Source organism: Furipterus horrens, unplaced genomic scaffold (genome assembly GCF_987537825.1).
Source record: "Furipterus horrens unplaced genomic scaffold, mFurHor1.1.pri manual_scaffold_2, whole genome shotgun sequence".
Classification (NCBI taxonomy): Eukaryota; Metazoa; Chordata; class Mammalia; order Chiroptera; family Furipteridae; genus Furipterus; species Furipterus horrens.
In genome coordinates, this window is record NW_028327172.1 from 12,687,127 (window position 1) to 12,712,257 (window position 25,131).

Sequence of the window (25,131 nt, forward strand, 5' to 3'; positions counted from 1 at the left end):
AAGTATATATAATAAAATACGTTAGCACTGAGACCTTGGGGTGACTGGCACTAACTAGTCGGCATGTTGACAGGTGTGCTGTGCTTGGTCTTTAGCTTTGGCCAGTATTAGTAGTAGCCGTGCTATTCAACCAGTCGTATTTCCTTCTTCAATCCTCAAAGCGTAAGAAGAGTGCAGTCACATACCTGAACAGTACAATGCATCCTGGGACCCGGAAGAGAGGTGAGCACCTCTTTATATCTTGCCCTTGCTGTTGCCTTTGCTTTCTGTGTTGTGTTTCTCCCCTCTCCCCTTGAAAACAGTTTCGTTGTTGTTATTCTCTGAGAATGGGGGGAAAAGAGAGTGAGAGGTCTTATTAGAGCTCTGGATCCTGAATCACAAGCTGCCTTTCCTGGGAGCATAGCTGACTCAGGGGAATGGCTTAATGCAGCATTTCTGCCCCGAGTCCACCAGGCCCTCCATGATAGAGCGCAGGGAACAGGACGCCGTGTGAAAGGAGGCATTTTAGCATCATTGAGCGGAACATAGCACTGCCGTTGCCAAGGTGCTCTTAAGTGGTGCCTGAGTCGTCCTGCTGCCAGAGACCAGAGCATCATTACTTGTAAGTTTCCATGAGCTGCAGACTTTCCAGGAAGGAGCGAGGTAGCACACCGAAAACTTAGAATCTATGAGGAGAAGAGGTCACTGTCAAAACAGGCAGAGATTCCTAAAGAGCTCCATCCCCGTATTGACCTCCCCAGAGCAGGTGTTCCGCCTCACTCCTAGGGCAGAGACGGCAGCAGAGGCAGCTCTCACTGTGCGGGTCTAAATAGGTCTTAATAGCTCCGCATTGGAGCTCATAAACAAGGTTCTGAAATTGTTCTTTGATGTCAGTAATACATCCCAAGGTCCCTTTCTCCACATGATAATGTGTCCCTGAATTATAGTTTCAAGCTGGAAAGGTTGCAAAGGGAGTGGAGTAGCATACTAATTTTTGCATATGCACACACAATCTCAGAGCTACCGGAAGCTTAGGAGGTCACCTCGACCCTTTGTCTGCCTCAGGGAGGGCTGCAGCTATGCCATTGCCACCTCCGCCCCAAAGAGAGAGCATACCCACACTTAGAGACCCATTCTCACGTTGCATCAGCCCCGTCCTTCAAATGATCGAAAACATTTAGATGAGAAACCCTAAGCCATTGCTTCATATCTATTCCTGGGCCACAACAATCAGTGTCATAGGTTATTTTGTGATGTTTGGTTTGGTTTTAAGAGATTTTTAGTGACCTCTGACACAGTTCTCAGAGACAAACGCCCAGCCAGAAGCCAGTCTATTGGTCCACCGGTAGGCTGTATCTGCTCCCAGGACAGGGGTTAAATGAGCCAGAAGGACCTTGGCATCTCTTGCCAAGGTCAGAGGATGGAAACCTGCATTCCCCATGCCTAGAATATGCCTTCTCTGGGTAAACAAAGAGCATTCATCTTCGGTTTCTCCTTGCAGCACTCGATTCCCCAGGAAGGGCAAACCAGTACGATCTGTCTTTGTACTGCAGACATCCCCAGTTCAACACAGATAGGTCATGTTTGTGTTATGTCTGACAGAATCAGGACTCCTGTGCAGAATTTTGGTATAATTCATAACTGTTGGCAAAGTCACGATCCTATGTACCATCCACCAGTGTGCTCGTGGGCAGTCGTATACTCCTCTGGCTCCTTTTTTCCCCTTCTGAGGTTCCAAACATACACTTTTTCTCACTCACAGCTTACAAGCTATGACCCTGGCCTTAAAAGACAGGACCCTATCAGGCAAGAGTGGTTGACCTGGACTTTCCACACCCATGAGGATTCATTTATTGATACGCTATTGCCATGAAGTTTGATTCAAAATACTCTTGCTCAAATCAGGTCTCTCAGTCAGCAGTGTTGCTGATGATGGCCTTGCCTGAGACTTGGAATAGCCCCAGTTCTTGGACACGTCGTTCATCAGAATGTAACAGAAAGCAGGGAGACAATTCTTGATCAACTGGGGAGGACATCTGAGTCCACACGTACTTAAATTCATATTTAGGCTCAGGACATCTTTTTAGCCCTTAGGATCCAGTTATTCCTAGAACATCTCTCTCAAGGGCTGTACCAGCAAGGGGTAAGAATAGTTAACTTGACTTTTTCCTCCTTGCTTCACCTTTCTCCATCTTTATAAGCAGTGAAATGACCAAAATATAGGCAGGAGAGAAAAGGAAAAGCAGAAATCCTAAATAAACTCATTTGTGGGAACTGAGAATCATTATTATTGTAATAATGATGGCTGCAGAAAAACATTAGAGGACAGTATGTGGAAGATACAGGAGACTCTCATTCCCGGCCTTGGCTTCCAGGTAGCCTTGGCTCTCGCATGAGAAATTTCAGATTATAATAGTCCAGGAATGTCACTGCTCTCTGCCCAAGGCAAGGCCCTTTCCCATGACCCAGCACCTCCTGTCATTCTCCAAGTTCTCTCTTATCCTCCCTTCTTTTGAGACTCATGCAGTTGTTTCTAATGACATTTAAACCTTTGCTTCTCTTCCTCTCTTTGGGACTGTTGTATTAACCTCTCTCTGCTACCTCACTTCCCTTTCCATGCTAGCCAATGAGGAACACTGGCCAAAGGTATGTAAGATCATGTCTCCCCCTTTCTTTCCCTCCCCCTTTTTCCCTTTTGTTCCCTTCTCTTGGTATATAGGTCGTCCTCCAAAATACAATGCAGTGCTGGGGTTTGGGGCCCTTACCCCAACATCCCCCCCATCCAGTCATCCTGACTCCCCCGAAAATGAAAAGACAGAGACCACATTCACTTTCCCTGCACCTGTCCAGCCTGTGTCCCTGCCCAGCCCCACCTCCACAGACGTAAGTAACTCGGGAAAAGCTCACCGTCTCTCTGAGAGCTTCCGTCGGGGAAACCGTTATCCTGTGTGTCTCCTTACCAGCCGCACCTCCTTGACTAACCCTGGAACAGCAGGAATCCCGGCAGGACACTGTGTGCCAGTGAAGGCAGCTACTGCCGGGCCCAGACCCTGCCGCGTCCTTGAGACCCATGTGACACCCAACACTCGGAGGCTCAGTCAGTTTTCAGGGTCTGAATTTCGTGTGGCTGTGAATGAGTTCTCAGGAAGCAGGCGGGGGCGGGCAGTCAGCTCATGCCATCGGAAGGTGTGCGGGTGTCTATCGTCCGCGGTTTGGAGGCAGGGAAACGAAAAGCTGTGCATTCCCCTAGCGGTTGTGGCTTGTGCTTTTGTAGAATTCAAGGAATGGATGGGAAACTTCTCTAAAGCAGCTCTCTTCAGCACAGTTGGTTAGAAGCAGATTCCAGAAAGTGTCAGGTACTTAGTAATCCTTCACCCAGAAACTTCAGGAATGTCAACTAGCACCCTAAGTTTTTAAATGAGCATTTACAAAGCAGTGAATTCACTCAGCAGATACTCACTGAGCATTACTCTCCTGAACAAGCTCTATTCTTGGGGCTGGGAACAAAAGAGAACAAAGCCAACTCCCTGCCCTCAAGGGCTCATATTTCGTGGCCAGAGGCAGGTGATGAGCAAGTGAACGTACATGTCAGGGAGTGGTAAGTGCTGTGAAAAAGTGGCACAGAGCGGGGCATAAGGAGCTATGGCCAGAGGTAGCTCTTTCATGAAGAGAGAGGCTCTCTGACAGGAAGGCCATGGGGCAAGAGCAGGCCATGAAGAGGGCACAGCAGCGCAGAAGCCCTGAGGTAGAAATGCACACAGTGCAGAAGAAGGGCAGCCAGGACAATGGGAGCAGTGGGCAGGTGGCCGTGGTGGGAGATGAGGCCCCAGAGGTGGCCCCTTGTGCAGGGCCTTGGGGCTGTTCCTATAAATGAAATAGACCACTAGAGGATTTTGAGTAAAAGTGAGATGTAATTTTTTAACTTTTTACTTTGAGAATCTTCAAACCTACAAGAGAGTAGCAGTAACAATACAGGGAGCCAATGTATACCCTTCACTTAGATTGACCAGTTATTACTATTTTGCCACATAAGCTGCTTCTATACACACACACACACAAGCATATGCACACACATACACGTAATACACATATATCCACATAAACACATATACACACACATACATGCACACTTTTTTTTAACTAGCTAAGAAAAAATTGCAGACATCATGAGTGTTCACCCAAAATACTTCAGTTTATATCTCCTAAGAATGAAGATATTCTCTGATATAGCCACAATACAATTATCAAATTAAGAAACTTTAATATTGATAAAATATTATTATATAATATACAGTTCATATTCAGATTTCTCCATTTGGCTCAACTATTTCAATTATTGCCTTAGTGGCACTTTTCTTTCTGCTCTGGGATCCAATCCATGATCACACTTGATATTTATTGTCTCCTTAGTCTCCATACAGCTCGACACTCGAGCTAAGTGTCGCTGGTTCGATCTTCCAGTCAGGGCACATCAGAGAAGGAAAACTCTGACTCCAAAAAACCTCCGCTGCCTTGCGGCATACCTCTTCAGGGGAAAGGCTAAGGGAGTAAACCCCGACAGAAAATCCGGAGCCGGAGTCCCTAAGGCGGTTTGACGTTGTAGTCAACACCGGCAACTCCTGCGGCGCACCTGAACCCAAGCTGTATTGACTCCGTCTTTCCCTTGGACCCTTCAGCTGCGAAGAGAGGGGGGGTCTGCTGCATGGGCAACAGCAGACCCTCCATATCACCCTGCCCAGGCTCTGTAGCTTCAGCGTCATCGCAAGATGTCGATTCAACACGGGAGGAGACAGATACGATGTCACTCCCGAGTCGGACTGCACAGCCATTCTCGGCGGTGCAGATAGACTCTTAAGAAGCTACACCATCGTCTCTCGAGACGGACGGCTGCCGACGACGAGTCTCCATACTCTGGAAAAGTCTCTCAGCCTTTCTTTGTCTTTTGTGACATTGATATTTTTAAAAAGATAGGCCAGCTGCTATGTAGAATGTCCCTCCATTTGGATGTTCCCTCAAGAATAGATATGAGGTATGCATTTTTGTAGGAACTCTAAAGAAGTGGTGATGAGTCCTCAGTGCGTCACAGCCAGAGGCACATGTTGTCAGTCTGTCCCGTTGTTGGTGATGTTAACATTTCGTCTCTTAAGATAAATTCCATTAAATTCCTCCACTCGTAAAGGTGCCCGTTTCCTCTGGCAGAGACAGCTTTGAGTCTGTATAAATATCCAGTTCCCCAGCAAACAGTTACCCAGTGGTTTTGGTATCCTTTGATAGTCTTGCCTGCATTTGTTATTTTAAGGTGTTTGTAAGAGTGATTTGGATTTTTAAAGGATCGCTGTGTGACATATGGAGAAGAGACTGTGGAGAGGATAGGACGGGTGCAGGGGGACCAGTGGGAGGCTTTGCAGTCGTCCAAGCAAGAGCCGATGCTGGCCTGGCCTGATAGGCTGGGAGAAGTAGAGATGGAGAAAAGTGATTGAGTCTGCATCTATTTTGAAAAGCCAGCAGGATTAGATAATAGTGTATGAGAAAAGGAACAGTCAAGGGTGAACAGGAAATGGCTGAAGCTGCCATTTACTGGAGATGATGAGAGGAGCAGGTTTGACATGTCCCATTTCTTTTGTGAATTACAGAGCTTGTCTTTAGGATCACCTTCAGGTAAAATATCCCTTGAATTTGCAGGTTCTTAGTATTACTAAAGGCCTACCTCTCTCCGAAGAGCCAAAGAATACCATATGCACATCCTAAGTTAAAATTCCAGAAGCAACAGGGAAAGTGCCATCTTTGGAGGATCAGGGTCATATAAGAGTTCTGTTCTGTGACAGGTTTCCTTCCTTGAACACAGCTGGTGGCTGTAGACCCACCCTGCTCTCAAGATTCAGCGTTTCATCCAGCCTTCCTGGCTTTTGGCATTGGTCATTGATTCAGGGTTTCTTTGCCTGTCCCGTTAACCAGCACCGGGAGTCCCTGTAAGAAACCTTGTTTGGTGGCACTAAAGATTGTCCTAGCTTTTTCTCGGTTAAAGCATTGCCAAGGGAGTGACAGCTCATAGCTTCTTGGTAGGACTCTCCCCTAGGGTGGCGCACGGTGCTGGGAACAGATGATTCTGTGGTTCTGCATGTGAATCTCTCTCTTAAACAGTGTTGTTTTTATTTTTTGTGATTTTGAGCTGAGGGGGTTTATAAAATGGTTTTCTTGAAAGGGTCCACTCAGATCTAATCACAAACTAAAAGCTTCTGTCAGGTTTTGTGTTAAAATACAAACACTGTTCTTTTTAGAAATCTGAAGGTAAAAGGAAGCTTTTCTAAAACCACTAAATATGTTGATAACTTCCTAGGTTAAAGCTAGTGGAATGGGTTTTTTTTTTTTTTTTTTAAGATAATTGACTTCTACTTTTACAGTATTCCAACAGTGGCAGTTATTAAAATCGACACACAGGGTTCTGTATATTTGCTGCTGGGCAGCATAAGCCCCAACAACATTAATTAAACAATAACAGTTGAGAGGCAGGCATTTCCTGGAGATCAATAACCATCTAGGAGGACTTGGTAATACAAGGCACAGCTGGGCACTGATCCTCAGGATGTACCTTGTTGCCACTATCATCATTTTTACGAGAAGGGAAGCAATGTTGACATAGTTATACAGTTTTTTTTAGCAAATGGTGAAGTTGTAGTTGATACAACCAGGGTGTTTGTAAAAAAACATATGTCCTCAGCTCCTAGCAAAGAATCATGGGTCAGCCATCTTTCAACTTACCATTTGGTGAGTCACCAAAGCCTGAGCCTCTGTGGGGCTTCCTCTGCTCTGTTTAAGCAAAAAACCAATTTTGTGCCGATGAAATACATATCTTATTTTATATTCATTTCTCTGGACAGCAATTCTCAAGTATGGCCTAGGGGTCCCTGAGACTCTTTCAGAACTATTTTCATGATAATACTCAACCATTCTTCCCCAGCTTCACTCTCATTCTCCCATGAGAGGACAGTGGAATTTTGCAGGTGGCACGAGACCCGATGGTGGCTAATGAAGCATGCCTCTGTGTGTGCCGGGCCTTCAGATTTTTTTCAGTACACTTTTTATAACTCCCTGTGAGTCTCTATGTTTATTTCAAAACTAAAAGTTTTAAAACTTCTAACACAGTCAATATGAATATATGTAACTCCCACCAACAAAGCTCTTGAGGTCCGTCGCCATTTTAAGGGTGTGAGGGGGATCCTGACACCAGAAAGATTCGGAACGGCTGCTCTGGGCTGTGTGAAGAGGACAGGAGGCAACGTGGAAAAAGTTAATTTTTATTTTGTGTACTCTCCTCCCTCCACTTCGTGATGTTCTCCTTATTCAGGAGCAAAGGAAAAGCAAGCAGAACTCTTCACCCAACAAATCCCTCTGAATAAAACGTCCAGTTTGTTCCATTTACTTCATCACGGCTGATTTTATCTGTGGTTCACGTAAAACGCCCTGCAGCCCTAAAATTTTTGTAAACTTCAGAAAGATGCAGACTTCCAGCCCGGGGCTAAGGCTCAGGAAAGGCTAGCTGTCTCGGGAAGAGCGCCCCCGCCTGGGTGTGAGGGGCAAAGCAGGCAGCCGCGGCTGGCTCATCGGGAGGAGGCCGCACTCTGTCGGGCCCTGGAAGCTGAGCTGTCAGGCTGCGTCCTCGGGCAGATTTTTGCTCATGTGCCGAGTATCTTTTTTTACTGCCCAGAGGTAACATTTTCTTGGTAGGAAAGGTTAAATTCCACCCGCACTCTGATTATCCTATAACTTTTCAGCTGGTTTTCTAGGAAAGGTTAAATTCCACCCGCACTCTGATTATCCTATAACTTTTCAGCTGGTTTTCTAGGCTGCTGGATACACTAGTGAAAGAGAGAAAGTTTCCTTTCCTGGAGAGAAGTTGTAGATCTGGGAAGCCAGGCCCCTTCCGCGGTGGCAGTGGAGGAGTGACGAGCATGGGAGGGAAGAACTGAGCGTTGCTGTCTGTAGCGTTGCTGCCTGTGCGGTTTCTGAGCGAGGCCTTTTGGCAGAGTAGCCTAGGAATCTAAAGTGAACAAGAGTCTGGTCCCAGCTGTGGCACTTCCTTGGCTGGCTCACCCCTGACATGTCCCTTCAGCCTTCCCTTCCCTTGTGTCTTTATCAGCAACATTAATTCTGTTCAGAAAATAGGTCAGGGATTGGCTTGCTGAAAAATACCTCTTTAATACCTCTTTTTTTTTTTTTTTCAGTGTTCTCCTCTGCAAATTTTTAATAGATCTGCTTTTTTTCTTTCTTTCTCATGGTGCCTTCTGTTCAGATGGCTCTAGCAGACTTACCTGAGTACCTGAACTCACCATAGGGGGTGGGGTGGGGGGAGACAGACAGGTGCACGGAGGTGCTCTTCTCTTCTCATCTGGGGAAGTGATTTACAGGGAGGAATGAAGCCTCCCAGAATAGAATGGCCCATTGAACAGAAAATGCCAAACACTGGTTTTAAGAGAGAACACTGTCAGCTGTTGTTTTGGCTTTTAAGTTCTTCATATTCGAAAGCTTATATAATTGGCTCCTGACTTAATCTTTTCCCTTTTGAACTTTCACTGTATTTTTTCTCCCTACGCAAGCAAAGAGTTTAGCAAAATTTCATTTTTTGTCTGTTGCCTTTCCCAGTCCTTCTAAATTTCCTCCAAAAATGATAAGTAATGAGAATTGTTTGTGTAATTGTTTTTAGAACACTTTGATGAATGGATTTCAATGTCTTTAAACTTTCTGATTTGTGGGTTGGATTCCACCAAAATGTAATAAATGCTGAACTGTCACATGTAAAGTTAATTGTGGCCTAGGTGATGGCAGAGCTTTTGTATAAAGTCTTACTTTAAAATTAAGAAGACTGTCCCTGCCCAGGGAACCTCAGGTGTATGGGACAGGTAGGGGCTTGTGCCATTGGTACTTTCCCTGAATACTCTTGTAACATGTTAGAGGGGGCAGAGCTAATTGTCCCAAAGCATTTATACGTATCAAGAATGTACATGTTAACATTCACACTTCACCTTTCTGTCCTTTCTCTTACCTTTCTTCTCAATTTTATAGGGTGACATTCATGAGGATTTTTGCAGTGTGTGCAGAAAAAGCGGTCAGTTGCTGATGTGTGACACATGTTCCCGTGTGTATCATCTGGACTGCTTAGACCCGCCTCTGAAAACGATCCCTAAGGGCATGTGGATCTGTCCCAGATGTCAGGACCAGGTACTGTGGGGGGCCGGACAGGGTATGGGGTCAAGGAGGAGAAAGGCGATGTGGTCAGGAGGACTGCCTTTGCCCTCTGATCTGGGGAACGGCCGTCTCTCCCTCTCCTGGTATCTCACCAGGCTGCATCGGCCCTTTTCATGGCCAGACCCTCACCCCGCAGCATCCGTCCCCTTGGAGGTTCCTGTCATCCGTGAGGCTGTGCCTCTGGGCACAAGTGGGGAGATGCTAACTGCTTTCCTTTATTCGAAATGACTTATCTTCTCATTACCTTGACCCCTAAAAGTCCATGAGACTTTCTGCTTCATTCTCTTAAGAATGGTCCAAACCCAGTATATGGTTTTGAAACTCTTTTGAAAATAAAATTCTTAAATGAAAGTGCTCAATTGATTGTTTCATTCAAATAACAACAGTTTCACTTTTAACCTGTGTTGTTATCAGGATCAGAGAACTCACTGTAAAGTGCTATCTTAATATTTCATGGACTTGAAGGGCAAACATAGAGTCACGCGCTGCTTAACGAAAGGGATACGTTCTGAGAGATGTCATTAGGTGATTTTTGTCATGAGAACATCACAGAGTGCGCCTACACACATCCAGGTGGCGCATGTGCACCCAGGCTGTGTGGTATAACCAGTGCTCTTAGGCCACAAGCCTCTACAGCACGTTACTGTGCAAAAGAACACACGATCCCATCAAGCACAAGAGAAAACAGTGGGATCAAAGGATGTGGCAGACACGAGATGTGTGAGGCTGCTGCCAGCGTAACACGCACACTGTTCACAGCAAACGTCTTGTTTTTAGTAAACATAACTGTACACTCTAAAATAATAATAAATAGTATAGCAAATACATAAACACTAACATAGTTGTTTGTTATTTTCAAGTATGAGGTCCTGTACATAAGTGCGTGTGCTTTACTTTTGTACGACTGGACGCACAGTAAGTTGGTTACTCCAGCAGCACCACAAACACGTGAGGGGTTGTGTCCACGGTGTCACAACAGCTACAGCGTCACTAAGAGATAGGAAGTTTGTGGCTCCGTTATAATCTTATGGGGCCGCGTAGTGTACGTGGTCCATCACTGACTCCACGTTCTGCAGCACGTGACTGTATCATTAACTGTCCCAGCCTCTTCCCTCCTTCTCTGTTTAGTTTTCTGATTTCTTTTTCTCGACTATCCATGTATCTTCATGTTTTTATTATAAGTGGTCTCAGGTCTTTTCTGGAAGTAGGCAAGTTATAAATAATAAATAAATAGGCTCAGTAGCTCAGCAGACATCAGGATCCTGCTCAGTCCTTTGGAATCCTGACTTGAGAGAACTCCGGTTTTCCCCCTTTTAACCTTCGTGCTCTCCCTGCTGTCTCCCTGGGGCGGCAAGCAGAGCAGTTCTCTCTGTTCTCTCCCGGCTGCTGCTCTGCGACCCTCTGATCCCTTCCCACGTGGGGCTAGATTATGCGTCAGTATTCAGAGCTGATACTTGATTTCCTTGGTCAGGCTGTCTGTGGGGACATATAAAGCTGAAACTGAGGTAGGTGGCCCATACCAGGCCACAGACGAAACTGCTGTGGCTGCGGACTTGGTGCGGCCTGGCAGCTTATGCTGCTGGTTTAGGCTGTGGGGCGTCGTTGAGCTCATGTGACACGGAGGAAAAGTAGGAATGCCGGCCAAGCCCCAGCCTCTTTCTAAGCCCGGACTCGGGTAGCTTGGCTCTTCCTGCTTCGTGCCTCGTTCTCCCAGGCCGATATCTGGAACTTTGTGGTCCAGAACCTACAACCAGGGTTTTGCCACACGGCCACTGTGATCCTTCCTGGGTTTTTGTCTGCCAGTAGCTACAAAAACTTACTGCCCCGTTGCCTGTAATCACCCAGTGGGTGTGCATTTATACCTCTTGCTCAAGGTAATATTCTGAAAATCCTTTCAGATGCTGAAGAAGGAAGAAGCAATTCCATGGCCTGGAACTTTAGCAATTGTTCATTCCTATATCGCCTACAAAGCAGGTAAAACGTGACCCACACCCCCATTTGTATCCTCTTCCCTTGTTTAAAAAAAAATTACTCGAAGCAAGTATCGCTTTGTTTTCAGAAGGAAACTTAAAGTTAAAAATGAAAAGCTTTTCGTGAATGAAGTGGAGAGTTGTGCAGTGCTTTCTTGGGGCGGGAAGTAGGTCTGGTTTACGGAAAGCCAGGCCCAAGCCACTGGTGGTTTCCCCAGCGCCCCTGTGCCCGTCAAGTGGGCGGGCGCCGAGCACTGGCTGCGGGGCTCCGGGGGCTTCGGGGAAAAGATCTTCTTTGGCAATTATTCTGAACACAGTGGCCTTTTCAAAGAATTTATTGTTAAAAAGTTTTCTTTTTGTTTTTGGTGTGTTTTTTTTTTTTCAGCAAAAGAAGAAGAAAAACAGAAGTTACTTAAATGGAGTTCAGATTTAAAACAAGAACGAGAACAACTAGAGCAGAAGGTGAAACAGCTCAGCAATTCCATAAGTGTAAGTAAACCTCGCGCCTTCGGGGATGAGCACAGAGATACGGAACTTCCCGTGTCAGTAACAGTGTTCGTGGCTCCCAAGGGCTGGTTCACATCCTTTAGCTTATTAACACAATTAACTTGGGCAGACGCACAGTTTGCCTCTAGTTAGAGTTGGCCCTCAGGTATAAGTGGCCCATTGGTATCTTTGGTGCCTTAGCCAAGCTCTGGAATGTCCTCTTGGTTTTGGTCTGAGAGGGAGGACTTGCAGTCTCCAGCTAAAGAGGTAGGTTAGCAGCTACAGCGGTGTAGCCACCACACCATGGATTCCTGAGCATGTCTGGGGAGTGTGGCGCCTTGCCTGGCACTGGGCAGATACAGACCAGGTCCCGGCCCATGAGTCCTCCTAGTCACCCGAGCTTGTCGGTCCATCCACATGGCCCTTCCATTCCACCCTTTCTTCCACACCATGCTGTTTGCATTTCCAGGTTTTCCTGACCAGCCTGAGGAAGAGGGGTTTCTAGAGACAGGTATGGAAGTAAATACTGCCCAGCCTTCCCTGTCCAGGTGGGAAAGAGAGTTATTTGTAACGGGTTCAGAGGCTCCTCCCAACAGGAGCAAGTTCTTTCCCAGTGAGTAGGTGCCCCTTGTTGCAGTGAGGTGGCATCAGCCCCCACAAACACCAGGTGGTGTCCGAGACTTGGTGACAGCTGAGCTGTCCCACTTACCCGCTTTCCCTCCCCACCATGCAGGTTTCCCATCTCTTTCCCTGCCTAGAACAGAAGCCAACAGGTGGGAGAGGCTGAGTGCAAAAGCTACAGGTGGCTGAGCAGAAGGGGCTCTGCTGGCCGACGTCTGATTCTAAACATCGCTGCCCTGCCCCAGGCTCTGCCTCCTAGTTCTTTCTGACAGAGGTCCTCAGTAGGCCCTCTGGTTGAATCCAGATACCCCGAGCTTGGTTCCTACCCTGGAAAGCTCAGCCTGGTCCTGAGTCTGTTAGTACACATCAGCAGGTGGAAACGTAACTGCCCAAACCAGCTTCAGCGCCCCTGTGGGAACCTGGCCATTCAAACGACTGGTATTTCGTAGTATTAGAGTGCAATTCACTTTTGGTTTTAAGTCCTAGTGCCAAACACAGTTTGCTTTTAAACCACTCACTTGCCCTTTCTCTCTTGCCTCTGGGGCCTGCCGCTTCCTGGGGTAGTAGTGCCCACTCAGTGGGAGCAGAACAGGTCTAGGGCCTGCACACAGCCTGCGAGGGTCCTCCGTCCCGGAGAGGCTGGCAGGCCTGTCCGCAAACCGCAGGCTCAGCGCCCCGCCCCTCTCCTTGCTGCAGAAATGCATGGAAATGAAGAACAGCATCCTGGCCCGGCAGAAGGAGATGCACAGCTCCCTGGAGAAGGTAAAACAGCTGATCCGCCTCATCCACGGCATCGACCTCTCCAGACCTGTAGACTCTGAGGCCACTGTGGGGGCCATCTCCAACGGCCCGGACTGCACCCCCCCTGCCAGTGCCACCACCTCCACGCCGGCCCCCTCCCCCTCCTCTCAGAGCTGCACAGCGAACTGTAACCAGGGGGAAGAGACTAAATAACAGAGCCCTGCTAGGAGAAGCCACGGGATCCTGGCGGCAAGGAGAGCAAAACACTGAAGACTCTAGAAAAGCAAAGCCGGATTTCTTCTGGAAAGTATGGAATTCTTTTGGTTCTTTGGTTCCAGAGAGAGAGAAGATGCTTGTGCCAGGTGGCACCAGAGTTTGCCAATTGATCCTTCTTATTCTGTGTGTACATGCAAAGATTGGACCATGTTACATGAAATAGTGCCAGCTGGAGGTTTTTTGCCAGCACCATGCCAAGTGAAATAATATATTTACTCTCTCTATTATACACCAGTGTGTGCCTGCAGCAGCCTCCACAGCCACCATGGGTTTGTTTTCGTTTTGTTGGGTGGGGAGCAGGGACGGGCGGAGGGAGGAGAGCAGGTTTCAGATCCTTATTCGCCGAGCCGTTTGTTTAGGTAAAGAAGACAAGTCCAAAGAGTGTGTGGGCTTTTCCTGTTTCTAAACTTTCACTACTATAAAACCAAAAAAAAGAAAATCACGATTTAACCAACCCCAGTGCCCAGAGGAGGGGTGGGGAGGGGAAGGGAGGGAGCCGGGGTGGGAAAAGTATATCAAACGATCAGTATTTCTTGTTGTCTGTGGGGGGGCCCCAGCGTGTGGAGGGACGGACGCCAAGAGCAGCCGCCGGTTCTCCTCCCGAGCGCTCCGCTCCTGGCCCGGCCGCGGGCGCCCGCCACTCCCCGGGCTCCTCCCCTGCTTTGGCAAATTGGCGCGCATCTGCGGAGGATGGGTTCCTTCCCTCTCCAAGAACAAGCAGAGCCAGGCTCCGCGGCCCTTGCCCAGGGCAGGGAAGAAGGGTGTGTGTGTTGAGGAAGGAAAAGAAGTGGATCAGTGATTTTACTTGAAAACAAGCTCCATCCCTTTTCTATATTTATAAGAAGAGAAGATCCTGAGCGAGGCAGCACGCAACCCAGGTGTGTGTGAATGGAATGGACACATTTCTTTCTTTCTTTCTTTTTTTTATTTTTGTTTTTGTTCTTTTTTCCCTTTTTTAAAAAAAAGTTTTATTTTGTTGTTTATTTTACTTTTTTGGTAACAAAAACTAAAATAAGGAATAGAAAAGCTGTTTTTCAGGCTGACAGTCAGTCAAGGGTAGTCGAGACCTTGCATGGTAGACTAGGAGTCATAGTGTCAGTGAGGTCCAGTGAGTCTGTGTGCGTCCTTGTGCCATCGTCCCAGGCACTGTTTTTTTTATGCAAGGGCAAAATCTTTGTATCCGGGGAAAAAAAACAACTTTTTTTTTTAAATTAAAAAAAAAAAGAAAAATAAAAGATATTGAGGTCTTCCTAGTGTTACTTAAATTAAGATCAAGGTAAGAAACATTGTAAAAAAAAAAAAAATTACAAAAGTGCTATTTGTTTCCTAAAAACAGTGATTTCTATTAAAAAGGTGTCAGAACTGGAGAAAATGCTGTGTAGTTATAATTTTTTAGCACAGAACCTGCTGATCATGATGACATTTTGCTGTGTTTGTATCTCGAGACTGGTGGGCCTGTCTCCGTGATTTCTGACCTCAGAAGGCTGCAGCCCTGCCAGGCAGGGGTGGGGCTCTCCTGCCATACCCCCCTTGGAAAAGCCTGCCTCTCTTCTTGGTGCGGGGATCTGGGTTTCTGCTTTTGAAGCCCCAGTGGAGTGTGGATGGTATCAGGGCCCTACCCACTGTCCCCTCGGATTTTGCTAGAGCAAAAGGCTGGTGCCTGAATAAGATCCCTTCCTTTGGTGCTGTCCTTGGTCTTTCAGCCACCAGCATTTTGAGTGCCTGGGGGATGACTTGGAAGGAAAAGGCCAGTGAAGCTCATTGGTGCCCACGCACCCCCGCCTCCTGGAAGGGTGCAGGGAACACGCTGGCTGCATTGGCCCTTGGTGCTTAGAAGGACAAAGGAATGAGATTTCTTAAGGTAACCTGACGTTTCTGAGACGGAGAGCCCCAGGGTGGCCTTTGTGTCTGTCTTGCCTTTGAAGAGAGGCCTGAATTTCCAGCCCCGTTCTCTGCCTGCTGGCTCCAGGCACCAGAGATAGAGTTTACTCCACTTTGCCCACCCACAAGCTTTCTGGGTGACCTTGGGTTAGAATCGCTGTGCTTAGCTTGGCTTGGCCTGTCTCCTCCTTTTAAAAAGCAGGGTTCTGAAAGGCTCGGACCATTTCTATCACGTTGCCTTGTGGGAAATGAATTTTGTCAGGTGTACGCTCCCGCTGGAGTCCTTCGCCCATTGGGTGCCTGGCCCGCAGGAGAGAGGCAGAGGCTGTGCACCCCAAGCCCTCCCGGAGTGTCTCTCTCAAGCCCGCCCCATGCCTCCTAATGGCCAGAGTCTAGGAGGGGCAGAAAAGACCCCATTAGTTTCTCCCTCACTCAGTTAGACCCAGAGAGACAAAGATGGATCCTAAAAGCAAATTCAACAGACACGCACTTCTTAGATGAAGTGAGCCTCCCCTCTACCAGCGCTTTTCATTCATCTCCCCAGGGAGGTGACAAGAGGGGATTCAGAGTGGCTGCACAGGCCTCAGAGTCAGGCCCTGGCTGAGAGGTTGCCTGAGGGGACCGAGAGGAGCTCCCTTTCTTCATGCAGAAACCAAGGTGCTACGTCTAGTCAGGGAGCTTGGGCTGGGCAGGAACAACTGGCAGAGGCGCAGAGCCCAGCAGGGCCGCAGGCCGCGTCTCAAAGAGCCCCGTTTGACTTGTCTGGGCCCAGCAGCTGGGGTTGCCAACAACTCCTCCCTTCTGGAAGGAAGCTGGGAAGCCATCACTAGAGGCCTTCGCTCAGAACTGAGCTGCCCGAGGATGGCGGGTAGGGGCAGAGCTAGGAACTGACCACTGTTTTGCCTGCTGCTGTGAGCAGTCCCACTCTGTGCCTAGGGCTGGGGTGTAGATTTTTCCTGAAGTTCAGATAGGAGCCATTTGGGGAGTCAGCTAGAATGGAGTACAAAGATGCAACCCTGCCTCAAAGCAACATTCTGGACTCAAGTCTCAGAACCCCCCTTACTGCAGAGAAAAGGCCGTGGTCGCCTCCTCTCCTTTTCCTACCCTGTCCTGCCAAGAGGAGCCCCTCTCTCTGTCCCCAGCCCTGTGGTGCCTGTGCCCACCTGAGACACACACTCATGACTGCCCCACCCGAACGGCCTCCTCCTCCCTCCTCCACTCCTCTTCCCACACCCGAATTTAGCTGCTGACAGGCAGATCTGAGACCAGCTGGCTTTGTACACTTCAGAGGCAAGGATCTGCTGGTCTGGGACCAGGAAACTGCCCCCCTGGCTGTTCATTGGGGCCATTGCCAGTCCCGTGGCCCGGGCGCCGTGCCCTAGAGGCAGTGAGGTCACATTGCTGTCATCTCCCCCATCTTCCCCGCACAGCTCACTTTCTTGCCAGTGTGGCCTGCAGGTCCTTTTCCTTTCCTGGAGCCTGCCGGGTCTTGTCTCACCTCTGCTGAGCTCATCCGGAGTTCTGCTTTCTTCCTTCCTCTTCAGGCCCTTTGGAGCAAACCTTCTTGTTGTGCCTGGCAGAGAGCCACGCGGGGGGCCTGCAGTGTGGCCATGGCAGCCTCCAGCTGGCACCACCTGAGCGCCCAGTTTCCCTCCAGGGACTGCCGCTCTGTCCCTGCTGCTGCTTGGCTCAGGCTCGGCAGGTGGCGTGAACAGGTACAGCTGCTTCCCTCACACCTTTCCCACGAGGGTGACCGAGTTTTCTGCTCACCTGTCTCTGCGCGTAGTTGCCTCTCTGCCACTTCCCATATGTCCTGTCCCGGGGCCAGCAGAGCCTCCTTGGGCTCCCGCTCCCAATCACACAACTCACCCTAAGTGGTTTCCTCCCTTCACTCCCTTCTAGGGTGTGGTCTTTCTTACCCAAAGGGCTTCATAGGAGACTTTTCCTCCAGGGGCAAAAGTCTCTTCGGGTGGCTGGACGGATGGTGGCCCACGTCCATCTTCCAGGTCCCACGACTTCTGTTGGGTGGGAGTAGCCTTGCTCTTGTGTGAATGACTGTGGGCCTCACCCCCACCCCTCGGCTGGGCACCCTTGGCAGGACACAAGAGGCCCATTCTCATCCGACTCAGAGCTGTCCTCAGTGTCAGCGCCTTGCCGAGAAGGGAGGAGGTGGGCTCCTGAGATCACTGGGACCCTCCCACAAAGGTGAAGGGGAGGAAGCCTGGAGCTACCCCGAGAGCCAGGGTCGAACTCTTCAGAACAAGCCCTTGGAAAGGGAGAGCGGAGCTCACAAATCCCACTGGCTCCCCCTGGGCACAAGGCCCTTGTTGAACCCAGAGGACTCCACTGTCCCCTACCGCAGCCTTTGACCCCTGCCCCTCCTTCCAGCGTCGTTGGGTCCTGGGCCCAGAGCAAGCTGCAGCTAGGCAGGACAGGACAGGCAGCCAGAGGTCAGCAAGCTCTGAGCAGAAAAGAGCCAGCCCCCAACCTGTCTCTCGTCCACGCCCTTTGTGATTTCAGTCTTGGTAGAACTTGTATTTGGAGTTTTGTGCTTCAAAGTTTTTGTTTTTGTTTGTTTGATTTTTGTTTTGAGGGGGTGGGGGGGATACAGAGCAGCTGATCAATTTGTATTTATTTATTTTAACATTTTACTAAATAAAGCCAAATAAAGTCTCTTGGCCTCATGGTGTTGAGTTTGGGGTTGGGGGGAGTGGGCAAGATTGGGGGGCGGGGGGGGCTGCTGGGTCCTCCTGTGACTCCAAAAGACTCAGGACCCCAAGGCACCTCCCTGGGCTCCTGGATACCCTCATACCCCTAACAACAACAACAAAAAACATGAAACTGGGTTTTTAAAACTTTATTTATGAAAAAAGGATGTTGAGGTGAGGATGGGGGAACCAGCCCCAGACCAGCTGGGGCAGAGGGAGACTAGACCCCAGCAGGACAGAGCAGCAAAGGGGGGCTCCCAGGCCCCACTCCAGATGCTCCACTGCGGCCCTTCTCAGAGACCTTAAATAATTTAAATAACGGAGAGTGTGTGAGCCAAGGCCAAGGGCAGGGTTGAGCCCCGCAGGCCCCGCCTTGGGAGTTGAGGGCCTCAGGGCTGCTGCAGGGCAGTGAGGTACTTGAGGGCAGCAGCCCCGTAGTGGCGGGACAAGTCCTGGTGGAACTCGTCCTTGAGGGCCTGCAAGCAGTCCCGATAGGCACTGCTGGAGCGGAAGCGGGAGATGTCAAGGCTTGGGGTGTGTGGCAGGTGGATGACAAAGGCCTCTGGCAGCACCAGGAGCTCATATTCCTGCAGGGGTAGGGCAGACCAATGGTCAGGGCCCAGGCTGGGGAACAGGCTTATCTGATAGCCTCAGAGAGCCAAAGCCAGGCCAAAGGGCAGGTGATTTTAGTTCTGCAGAAGGATGGGACTCCTCATAGTGCTGCCTAATGGTCCGATGTGCCACGCTGAGCCATGGAGAGCTCCCTGGGCCTGGAGGCATTCAAATCAAAGCCGGAGGCAGCAAGGATCCCCCTCACCTGTGCATCCAGCTCCACGATGTGGGCCACCTTGTTCCAGCCAAAGCCCACAAAGCGGGGGTCGTAGCGGGGACAGTCACGCGGCACCACCACATAGGGCTCATAGTTGGCTGCCCACTGCACGTGGTATGGGGCCTGAGCCTCCCGCCAGCGGGCATAGTCTGTGGGCGCGTGGCCCTGGGGCCACTCGTGGTACCTGAGGAGCAGGACAGGGCCGGGAGCCAGGCTCAGAGGCTAGGAGCTCACGGGTGGTGGGGGCTGGTGCGGGGAACAGGGACGGAGCGGCGGCCTCTCCTACCTGAAGGTGTAGAGAGCGCCGGCGTCCAGCAAGGCCAGCAGTTCAGCCTTGGAGCGGGGGAAGCTGAAGTGGTAGCGCAGGGTCTCGAACGCGGGCACCACCAGAGCGGCCTTCCGCCCGCTGCCCAGCTGCAGCTGCTCAATGGAGGCCCTGCAGAGGGACAGCGCACTGTGAACGGGAGGAGGGGGGCACTGGGCCCAGCGATTCTCTAGCTTTCGTTAGCCATAGGCCCCGACTTTCAAAGCTAGCTCACCCGCATGCCCAGCAGCAGACAGACATGTGGGGAGCTGCTGTGGGGAGCAGCTCCCCGCCTCCTGCAGCAGCCTAGGGGGTGGCCCCCTTGCCCCATTTTACAGAGGACACTGTGGCCCAGAAAGGAGCAAGGACATACTCGCCTGGGGTCCTACAGGCAGCCCCAACCCTGAGCACCCTCTCCATCTTGCCCACCTGAGGTAGTCATAGAGGGAGTAGGCAGGCAGGAAGTCGATGTCACTGAGGAAGACGTACGGCGTGAGGGCCTGGGCCAAGGCCACGTTGCGAATCTGGTTGATGGGGTAGAGGAGCCCCTCCCGGTACACCACGTGGTAGGCCACGTCCTTCCGGGCAGAGAGCACCGCGGAGGCCTCGACGAAACGCAGGAGCTGCTGGGCCTCTGCGTCTGTCAGATACAAGGCCAGGCTCATGGGGCCCGGCCAGTGCCGGCACAGGGCTTCCAGCATCTGCAGCCTGGGGTGAGGGCGGCGGTCAGCCCAGGGGGGCTGGCATGCCTCCCTGCTTAGCTGCTGTGGACACCCCCTCAAGCACTTTCTGAGCTGGTCTTATTTAATCTTCACAACTACCCCACAAGGTGGGTACGTTCTCGTGCGACAGTTGAGAAAACTGAGGGCCAGAGATATGAAGACTTGCCCACGGCCCCAGAGCTACAGAGGGGAATGTCCAGGCATCTGACTGATCCCCAAAGCCTATGCTCTTCTCCACTCCGGCTTCTGGAATTCCTCAAGCATTAGGCGCTGACAGTTCTTCCTTCTCCCAAATGGAACCTGTCCCTCAAAATGCCCTGTCTCAGCCCCTGCCCCGCTCTCCGGGGCTGCCTTCAGCACCCTCACCGGTCCATGGAGAGCTGGGCCACGAGGGTGACGTCGTGGGGCCGCGGGGGCGGGGGCTCGTGGGGCAGGAAAGTGATGTGCACCCGGTGCACAGTGAGCTGCTGCTGCCGGAACTCAAAGCAGGCGTCTTCCTCGCTGAGTTGTGCCAGGGCCTGCTGCAACTGGGGGTGGCGGGCAGAGGGACCAGGGCTGGGGCAGGGGGACCAGTCCCCGTGCCAGGCTGGGTCCCACCAGAGCAGAGAGGGACAGAGTCTGCTCAACGCAAGGGGAGGCGGCTCCCCCTCACCTGCTGGGCCTCCGGCGAGGGCGGGCTGGGGCACCCAAACAGTTCTCTCCGCAGCAGGTTCCCGTCGTAACCCAGGAAGGTCAGGTAGAGGTTGCGGAAGAACTCCACATGCTTGTTCTCCACGCGCAGCTTCTTTGGCGAGTTCCAGTGGATCACCTGGGACCCAAGAGGGTGTCAGTGGGGGGATGGGAGCAGGAGTCCCCATCCTTAACCCACAGCCACCACTCGGCTCCCCACCCCCACTCACCTTGATGTCAGCCGCCGCCAAGTAGCAGCGCTCAGCCAGCGTGTGGTCCGACAGCTGCACATTCCAGACGCAGGGCAGGGGCTGCACCAGCCCCGGGTGCCCCTTGATTACAGCATTGAAGATGTCCTGGGCAGACAGCCATGTCACCTTGGCCCTGAGCCTGCCACACCCCCCTGAAAGGCTCCCCCAGACCTGGTCAGCCAGCGAGGTGGCGGGCAGGGTGAGGAGCTCCTGGGTAGCCGTCTGCTTCCACATCTGCTCCCAGCCGCCCTGCCGAAGCCGGTCCAGCCGCAGGAGGATCACGCCTGCCCAAGGGGAGAAGTTGTCATCCCCACCGGGGACAACCCGGCTCCTAGGGCCAGGGGTCGTGAAGGTGTCTTTGAATGTTTGCTTTTTTTTTTCACTTATTGGCATTTTCTGTCAGACATGAGCATGGACAACCTCTGTCAACACTCAAGCCTCAGCCTACAGAGCAGGGCCACAGCCATCTTCTCACCCTCGGGAATCCTGGGGCTGGGAAAATCCCCATTTAATGGATGAGAAAACTGAGGCACAGAGAGACCAAGTGACTTGGCCCAAGTTGTCCTGCATGTACAGCCAAGCTTGGATGGAACTGTTTCCTGGCTCTTCTCCAGTGTTCTTTCCACAGCACTATTCTTCCTCGGGGGCTTCCTAGCATTCCCGGCCCAGTCCCTGGAAACACGTCCCCACCACTGTCCCCACCTGTGTTAAACCCCCGGCCCAAGGCAGGCCAGGGCTTGTGGTTCCTCCAGAGGTTGCCCAGGTACCAGTCGCTCTGGTTCTCCACGAGACCGATCACCTGCTTGTCTGGGAGGGGAGGGCATGAGGGAGCTGCCTGAGGCTGCCACAGGGCCTCAGCTTAGGGCTAGGCCACAAGGGGGCATGGACGGGCCAGGGAGGGGGCTTGGCTGGGACTGGGTCCCAGGCCTCTCACCAGAAAAGTGAGCAAAGAGTGCCCAGAGCTCTGCAATGTCGGAGGCAAAGGTGACATCAGTGTCTAGGACAATAACACGGGCCAGGTCAGGAGGCAGGGCACCGGGCAGCACTAGCTTCATTAGCCCGTAGAGGCCAGAGTAGTGCTTGTTGGGGATCCAGGAAACCTGGGGCTGTGGGTGGGAAGGGCAGGGCATGAGCCTGGCAGAGAAGAGCCTGTGAGCACCAGACCACAGTCAGGGTGACCCAGGGGAAATACGAGTGAGCGCCAGGAGGGGTGAGGGATTTGAGCTTCAGCAGTGTGATGAACTGGGGGTTCCAGGCAACTCTAACCTCTCCTCCCGGGCCCCCTGGCCATGGGAGGAAGGAGAGGGCTGGGTGGGCTGGGGAGGCGTGCACAAGGGCCAGGGCTCCTGCCTTGAGCTCCTCGGCATCATAGAAGCTGACCCAGACAGCAGGCACCATCCACGTGTGAAAGAGTGTCTCCAAAATGTTCCTGGCCACAGCATCAGTCACCAGGTGGAGGTGAAGTGGGTTTTTCCTTTGGGAGGGGCAGGGAAGGAAAGCTGGTAGAACCCGGAAGGAACAACATGGAACAAGCCCCACCCCAAGAGGCTCACAAATGGAAACAACAACTTTGTGGTCCTGCTCAAAGCCGTTGGTTCCCCACTCCTGACCCCCAACCCCCCACACCTGGCTGTACCTGTAGAAGAGCATGGACTTCACCAGGGTGACTACATCACGGCTGCTCTTATGTCCTGCACACACAACTGCCACGTGCAAGAGCTGGGGGAGAGACCCTGAGGTTGGCAGCAGCACCCGTCTGCACTAGATGGTGAGGACGCATGGCTGGGCTGGGCTGGGCTGGGCCGGCCTGGCCTGGGGCAGTGTAGCGCCCCCGCCAGGCATTAGAGCTCGGGAGGGGCGGTGAGGAGCGGTAGTGCACCTCCATCATTTCACAAGTGGGGAAACAGACCGGTAAGGGAAGATGCGAACCCGAGGCGCCCCTAGCTGGCTGGTCAGCGCCAGAGCCAACGCCAGCTGTTAGGATTCCCACAGGTGCCCAGGTGGCCGGGCTGGGAGGCGCGGCGCCCCAGGATTCCCGTCACCGGAGGCCGTGGACACCTACCTCGCACTTGGGAGGCAGCGGCTGTGGCGGGACGCAATCCGAGCGGTTGGGGCCCCGGTGGTCCACCTGCGGGTCTCCGTCGAGGGCAGCAGTCCCCCGTGCCTGCCCGTCTGCGGGAATACGTGGCGTTAGCGCACAGGGGAAGGCTCCCGGGGCTCCCCGCTCGCGGCGCTCACACTCCAGGTCCCCGCGGAACAGGAAGAATCCAAAAAGCAGCAGCAACAGCAGCAGCGCGGCGGCCCCCAGCGCCCGGGGGCGCCCTCGGGGCAGCATGGCAACCTGCGCGGGCTCTCAGGGTGGGGCGCGCCCCCCGGCTGCGGACTCCATCGCGGGCCCTATGGACCCGGGAGGGAGAGAGGAGAGTCAGCCTTGGGGCGGCGGGGCCCGACGGCCACCCGGTCCGCTCCCGCGCTGAGTCGCCACCTCACCTACACCAGCTGCTTGGGGACTCGGACCTTACTCTTCCCGAAGCCAGCCAGGGTGCAGGGGGAAAGAGGGAAGGAGGCGTAGGCCAGTCCTGTCTGAGCAGGAGCCAGCCCCGCCCCCAACCTGGGTTCAGGTTTCACCTCCACTAGACTGAACCCGAAGGGGCGGAGAGACCCCCGGGGCCCTGGCTCCGCCCCTGCCCGGGTATCCTACGTCCCTCCTCAGCGGGGGCGGAACCCAAGAAACCCCCGGGATGGCTGGAGGCCGCGGGGCCGCCCACAGGAAAGGCCCAGTTCCCGCTACCTGCTCTGAGCTCATCCCCCCTAGGTTGCTCTGGGGCCCCATCTCCTCCCCTTAACTCCCCGGTCCCGGATGAAAGGGACTGCCGAAGTAAGGGGGCTGGAATGCCAGCCCCAGGGGTCAGGGACACCTGCCCTGAGGACGGGAGGCGGGACACCTGCTCTGGGGACGGGAGGCGGGGTTGGCCGAGGCCTGCCCTGGTGTCTCGGAGCACCTGAGCCCTGCTTTCCTCCTTGCGCTCCTAACTACTGCATCCCCCACTCCCCACACCTGCCTCTCCTGCTCAGTCCAGGAGGTCCAGCCTGGCCCGGCAGGGCTAGGACTAAACGGCCTTGTGAGGGTTGCCTCTTGCTTAGGAACTGGCGAAAGACTTCAGGGACGCGGGTGACCTGGGCCGCCTGCGTAGGGCCTGGGATCCCCGACCCTTGCATAGACGCTGTAGATTGTTCCCGGCGCCAGCCTGGATCTCTTCCTCCGCGCCCCTGCCCCCGCAGCCCACTGCAGGCACCAGCCTGGCCTCCGCCCGGGAGAGGGTGGTGGGCGCTGTGGACCATGAAGGACAGCCACGGTTGATTGAGCGTATTTACTCGTGCCAGGCCCTGTGCTGTGTGGTTCCACAAACTTCATCGCAGTTAACCCTCTCATCAGTCCTGTGACACAGGCATTATCTTCCCCCGGGGGAGTAGAGGTGACCTGTTAGGACCCTCTGGAGCTTCCTCCCCCGGCTCTACCCTGAAGGTATTTCCTGCCGCTCCTGCCTAAGGGTTTCCTCCCCCAGGACTTGCCCTTGGTGTTCCTTCTGCCTGGATTCTGCCAGCTTCTCACAAGGCCTGCACCTCCTTCCTCATCCCTAGGTTTATTTTCTTCCTAGCTCTCTTGAAATTCGACCTTGTTGATAACCTGTCTCCCCCCTAGCAGGTAGCCGCCCATGGGACTGGGTCCGCAGCACCCAGTCAGGGCCTGGCACCTACCAAGTGCTCAGTAAGTTTGTGCTGAAAGTGGATGGAACCCACTGGGCCTCACCCTGTCCTGGAAAGGGGCTCAGGCTCGGTCTCTTAGCCTAGCATCCAGCTATAAAAAGTGAGGCCAGAGAGGTCCCCAAGCTGCCAAAAATCTGTGGCAAAGCACCCCAGCCTGAGACCCTCAAGTCTCCTCCTGAGACTTCAGGATGCCTTTCTCAGGGAGACGGATGGAGGTCTGCAAGGTTGAGCTTTGGGCCTTTGGAAGCCAGGGGCAATGGTTGTCATGGAGACTGATAGCAGCTCCTTGTATATCTGGGAATTGACAGGAGATGAGGGGATGCAAGGGCCACCCAAGCATCTGGAGCTTTGAGCCTCCAGTCCCCCTGACCCTCATCTCTAGCCTGGAGCTGGGGTGGGGGTGGGTTAATCCTTCTGCAAGACCCTCAACAGAGACAGTTTGTGGGGGTTAGATGTGAGGGAGCAGGTAGGGCACACAGCCAGGGCCTGGAAGGGAGTTTGTGGGGGGAAGCTGGGTCAGCATCTGGGTCTGCAGAGGGATTGTGGTCACTCACAGTGCTGTCCCCATCCCTTACTCAACCTTACCATTCAGAGGAAATTAAGGTGTTAAGATGCCTGCTGGGCCTCCAGGAGGTTCTCCTGGGGTAGGGAGGGCAAAGGGAGACTCACCTTTATATGAGCCT

The 25,131-nt window shown here is 52.5% G+C and overlaps 2 protein-coding genes across 14 annotated transcripts in view; one reads left to right on the forward strand and one right to left on the reverse strand.

The window, feature by feature from the left end:
• The window catches only part of PHF21A (PHD finger protein 21A), a 164,560-nt gene extending 150,757 nt beyond the window's left edge, over window positions 1–13,803 (forward strand). For 6 of the 10 annotated variants that reach the window (XM_090262101.1, XM_090262084.1, XM_090262126.1 and 3 more), the window contains 6 exons: window positions 162–222; window positions 2,699–2,862; window positions 9,040–9,195; window positions 11,121–11,196; window positions 11,578–11,681; window positions 12,996–13,803. In XM_090262101.1, the coding sequence (XP_090118227.1) occupies window positions 162–222; window positions 2,699–2,862; window positions 9,040–9,195; window positions 11,121–11,196; window positions 11,578–11,681; window positions 12,996–13,253 (819 nt within the window). In that variant the 3' untranslated portion in view covers window positions 13,254–13,803. Of the gene's footprint in view, window positions 1–161; window positions 223–2,602; window positions 2,626–2,698; window positions 2,863–9,039; window positions 9,196–11,120; window positions 11,197–11,577; window positions 11,682–12,147; window positions 12,190–12,995 lie in introns of all 10 variants that reach the window. The other 4 variants (XM_090262132.1, XM_090262146.1, XM_090262139.1 and 1 more) reach the window with 2 other exon arrangements.
• A 4,236-nt stretch (window positions 13,804–18,039) lies between these two features.
• On the reverse strand, window positions 18,040–23,302 carry LARGE2 (LARGE xylosyl- and glucuronyltransferase 2). 4 transcript variants are annotated; one of them, XM_090262199.1, is made up of 13 exons: window positions 22,743–23,302; window positions 22,317–22,399; window positions 22,061–22,154; window positions 21,615–21,786; window positions 21,383–21,487; window positions 20,852–20,964; window positions 20,660–20,785; window positions 20,413–20,568; window positions 20,127–20,287; window positions 19,468–19,746; window positions 19,021–19,170; window positions 18,723–18,918; window positions 18,229–18,492 (listed from the first exon to the last, which is right to left on the reverse strand). In XM_090262199.1, the coding sequence occupies exons 1-13, from the start codon at window positions 23,013–23,015 to the stop codon at window positions 18,295–18,297; spliced, it is 2,106 nt and encodes a 701-aa protein (XP_090118325.1). In that variant the 5' UTR covers window positions 23,016–23,302; the 3' UTR covers window positions 18,229–18,294. The 4 variants fall into 4 exon arrangements, with proteins under 4 accessions (XP_090118320.1, XP_090118325.1, XP_090118333.1 ...); XM_090262207.1 differs by having other exon boundaries at window positions 22,031–22,154; XM_090262186.1 differs by having other exon boundaries at window positions 20,660–20,964.
• Between the last annotated feature and the right edge of the window lie 1,829 nt (window positions 23,303–25,131).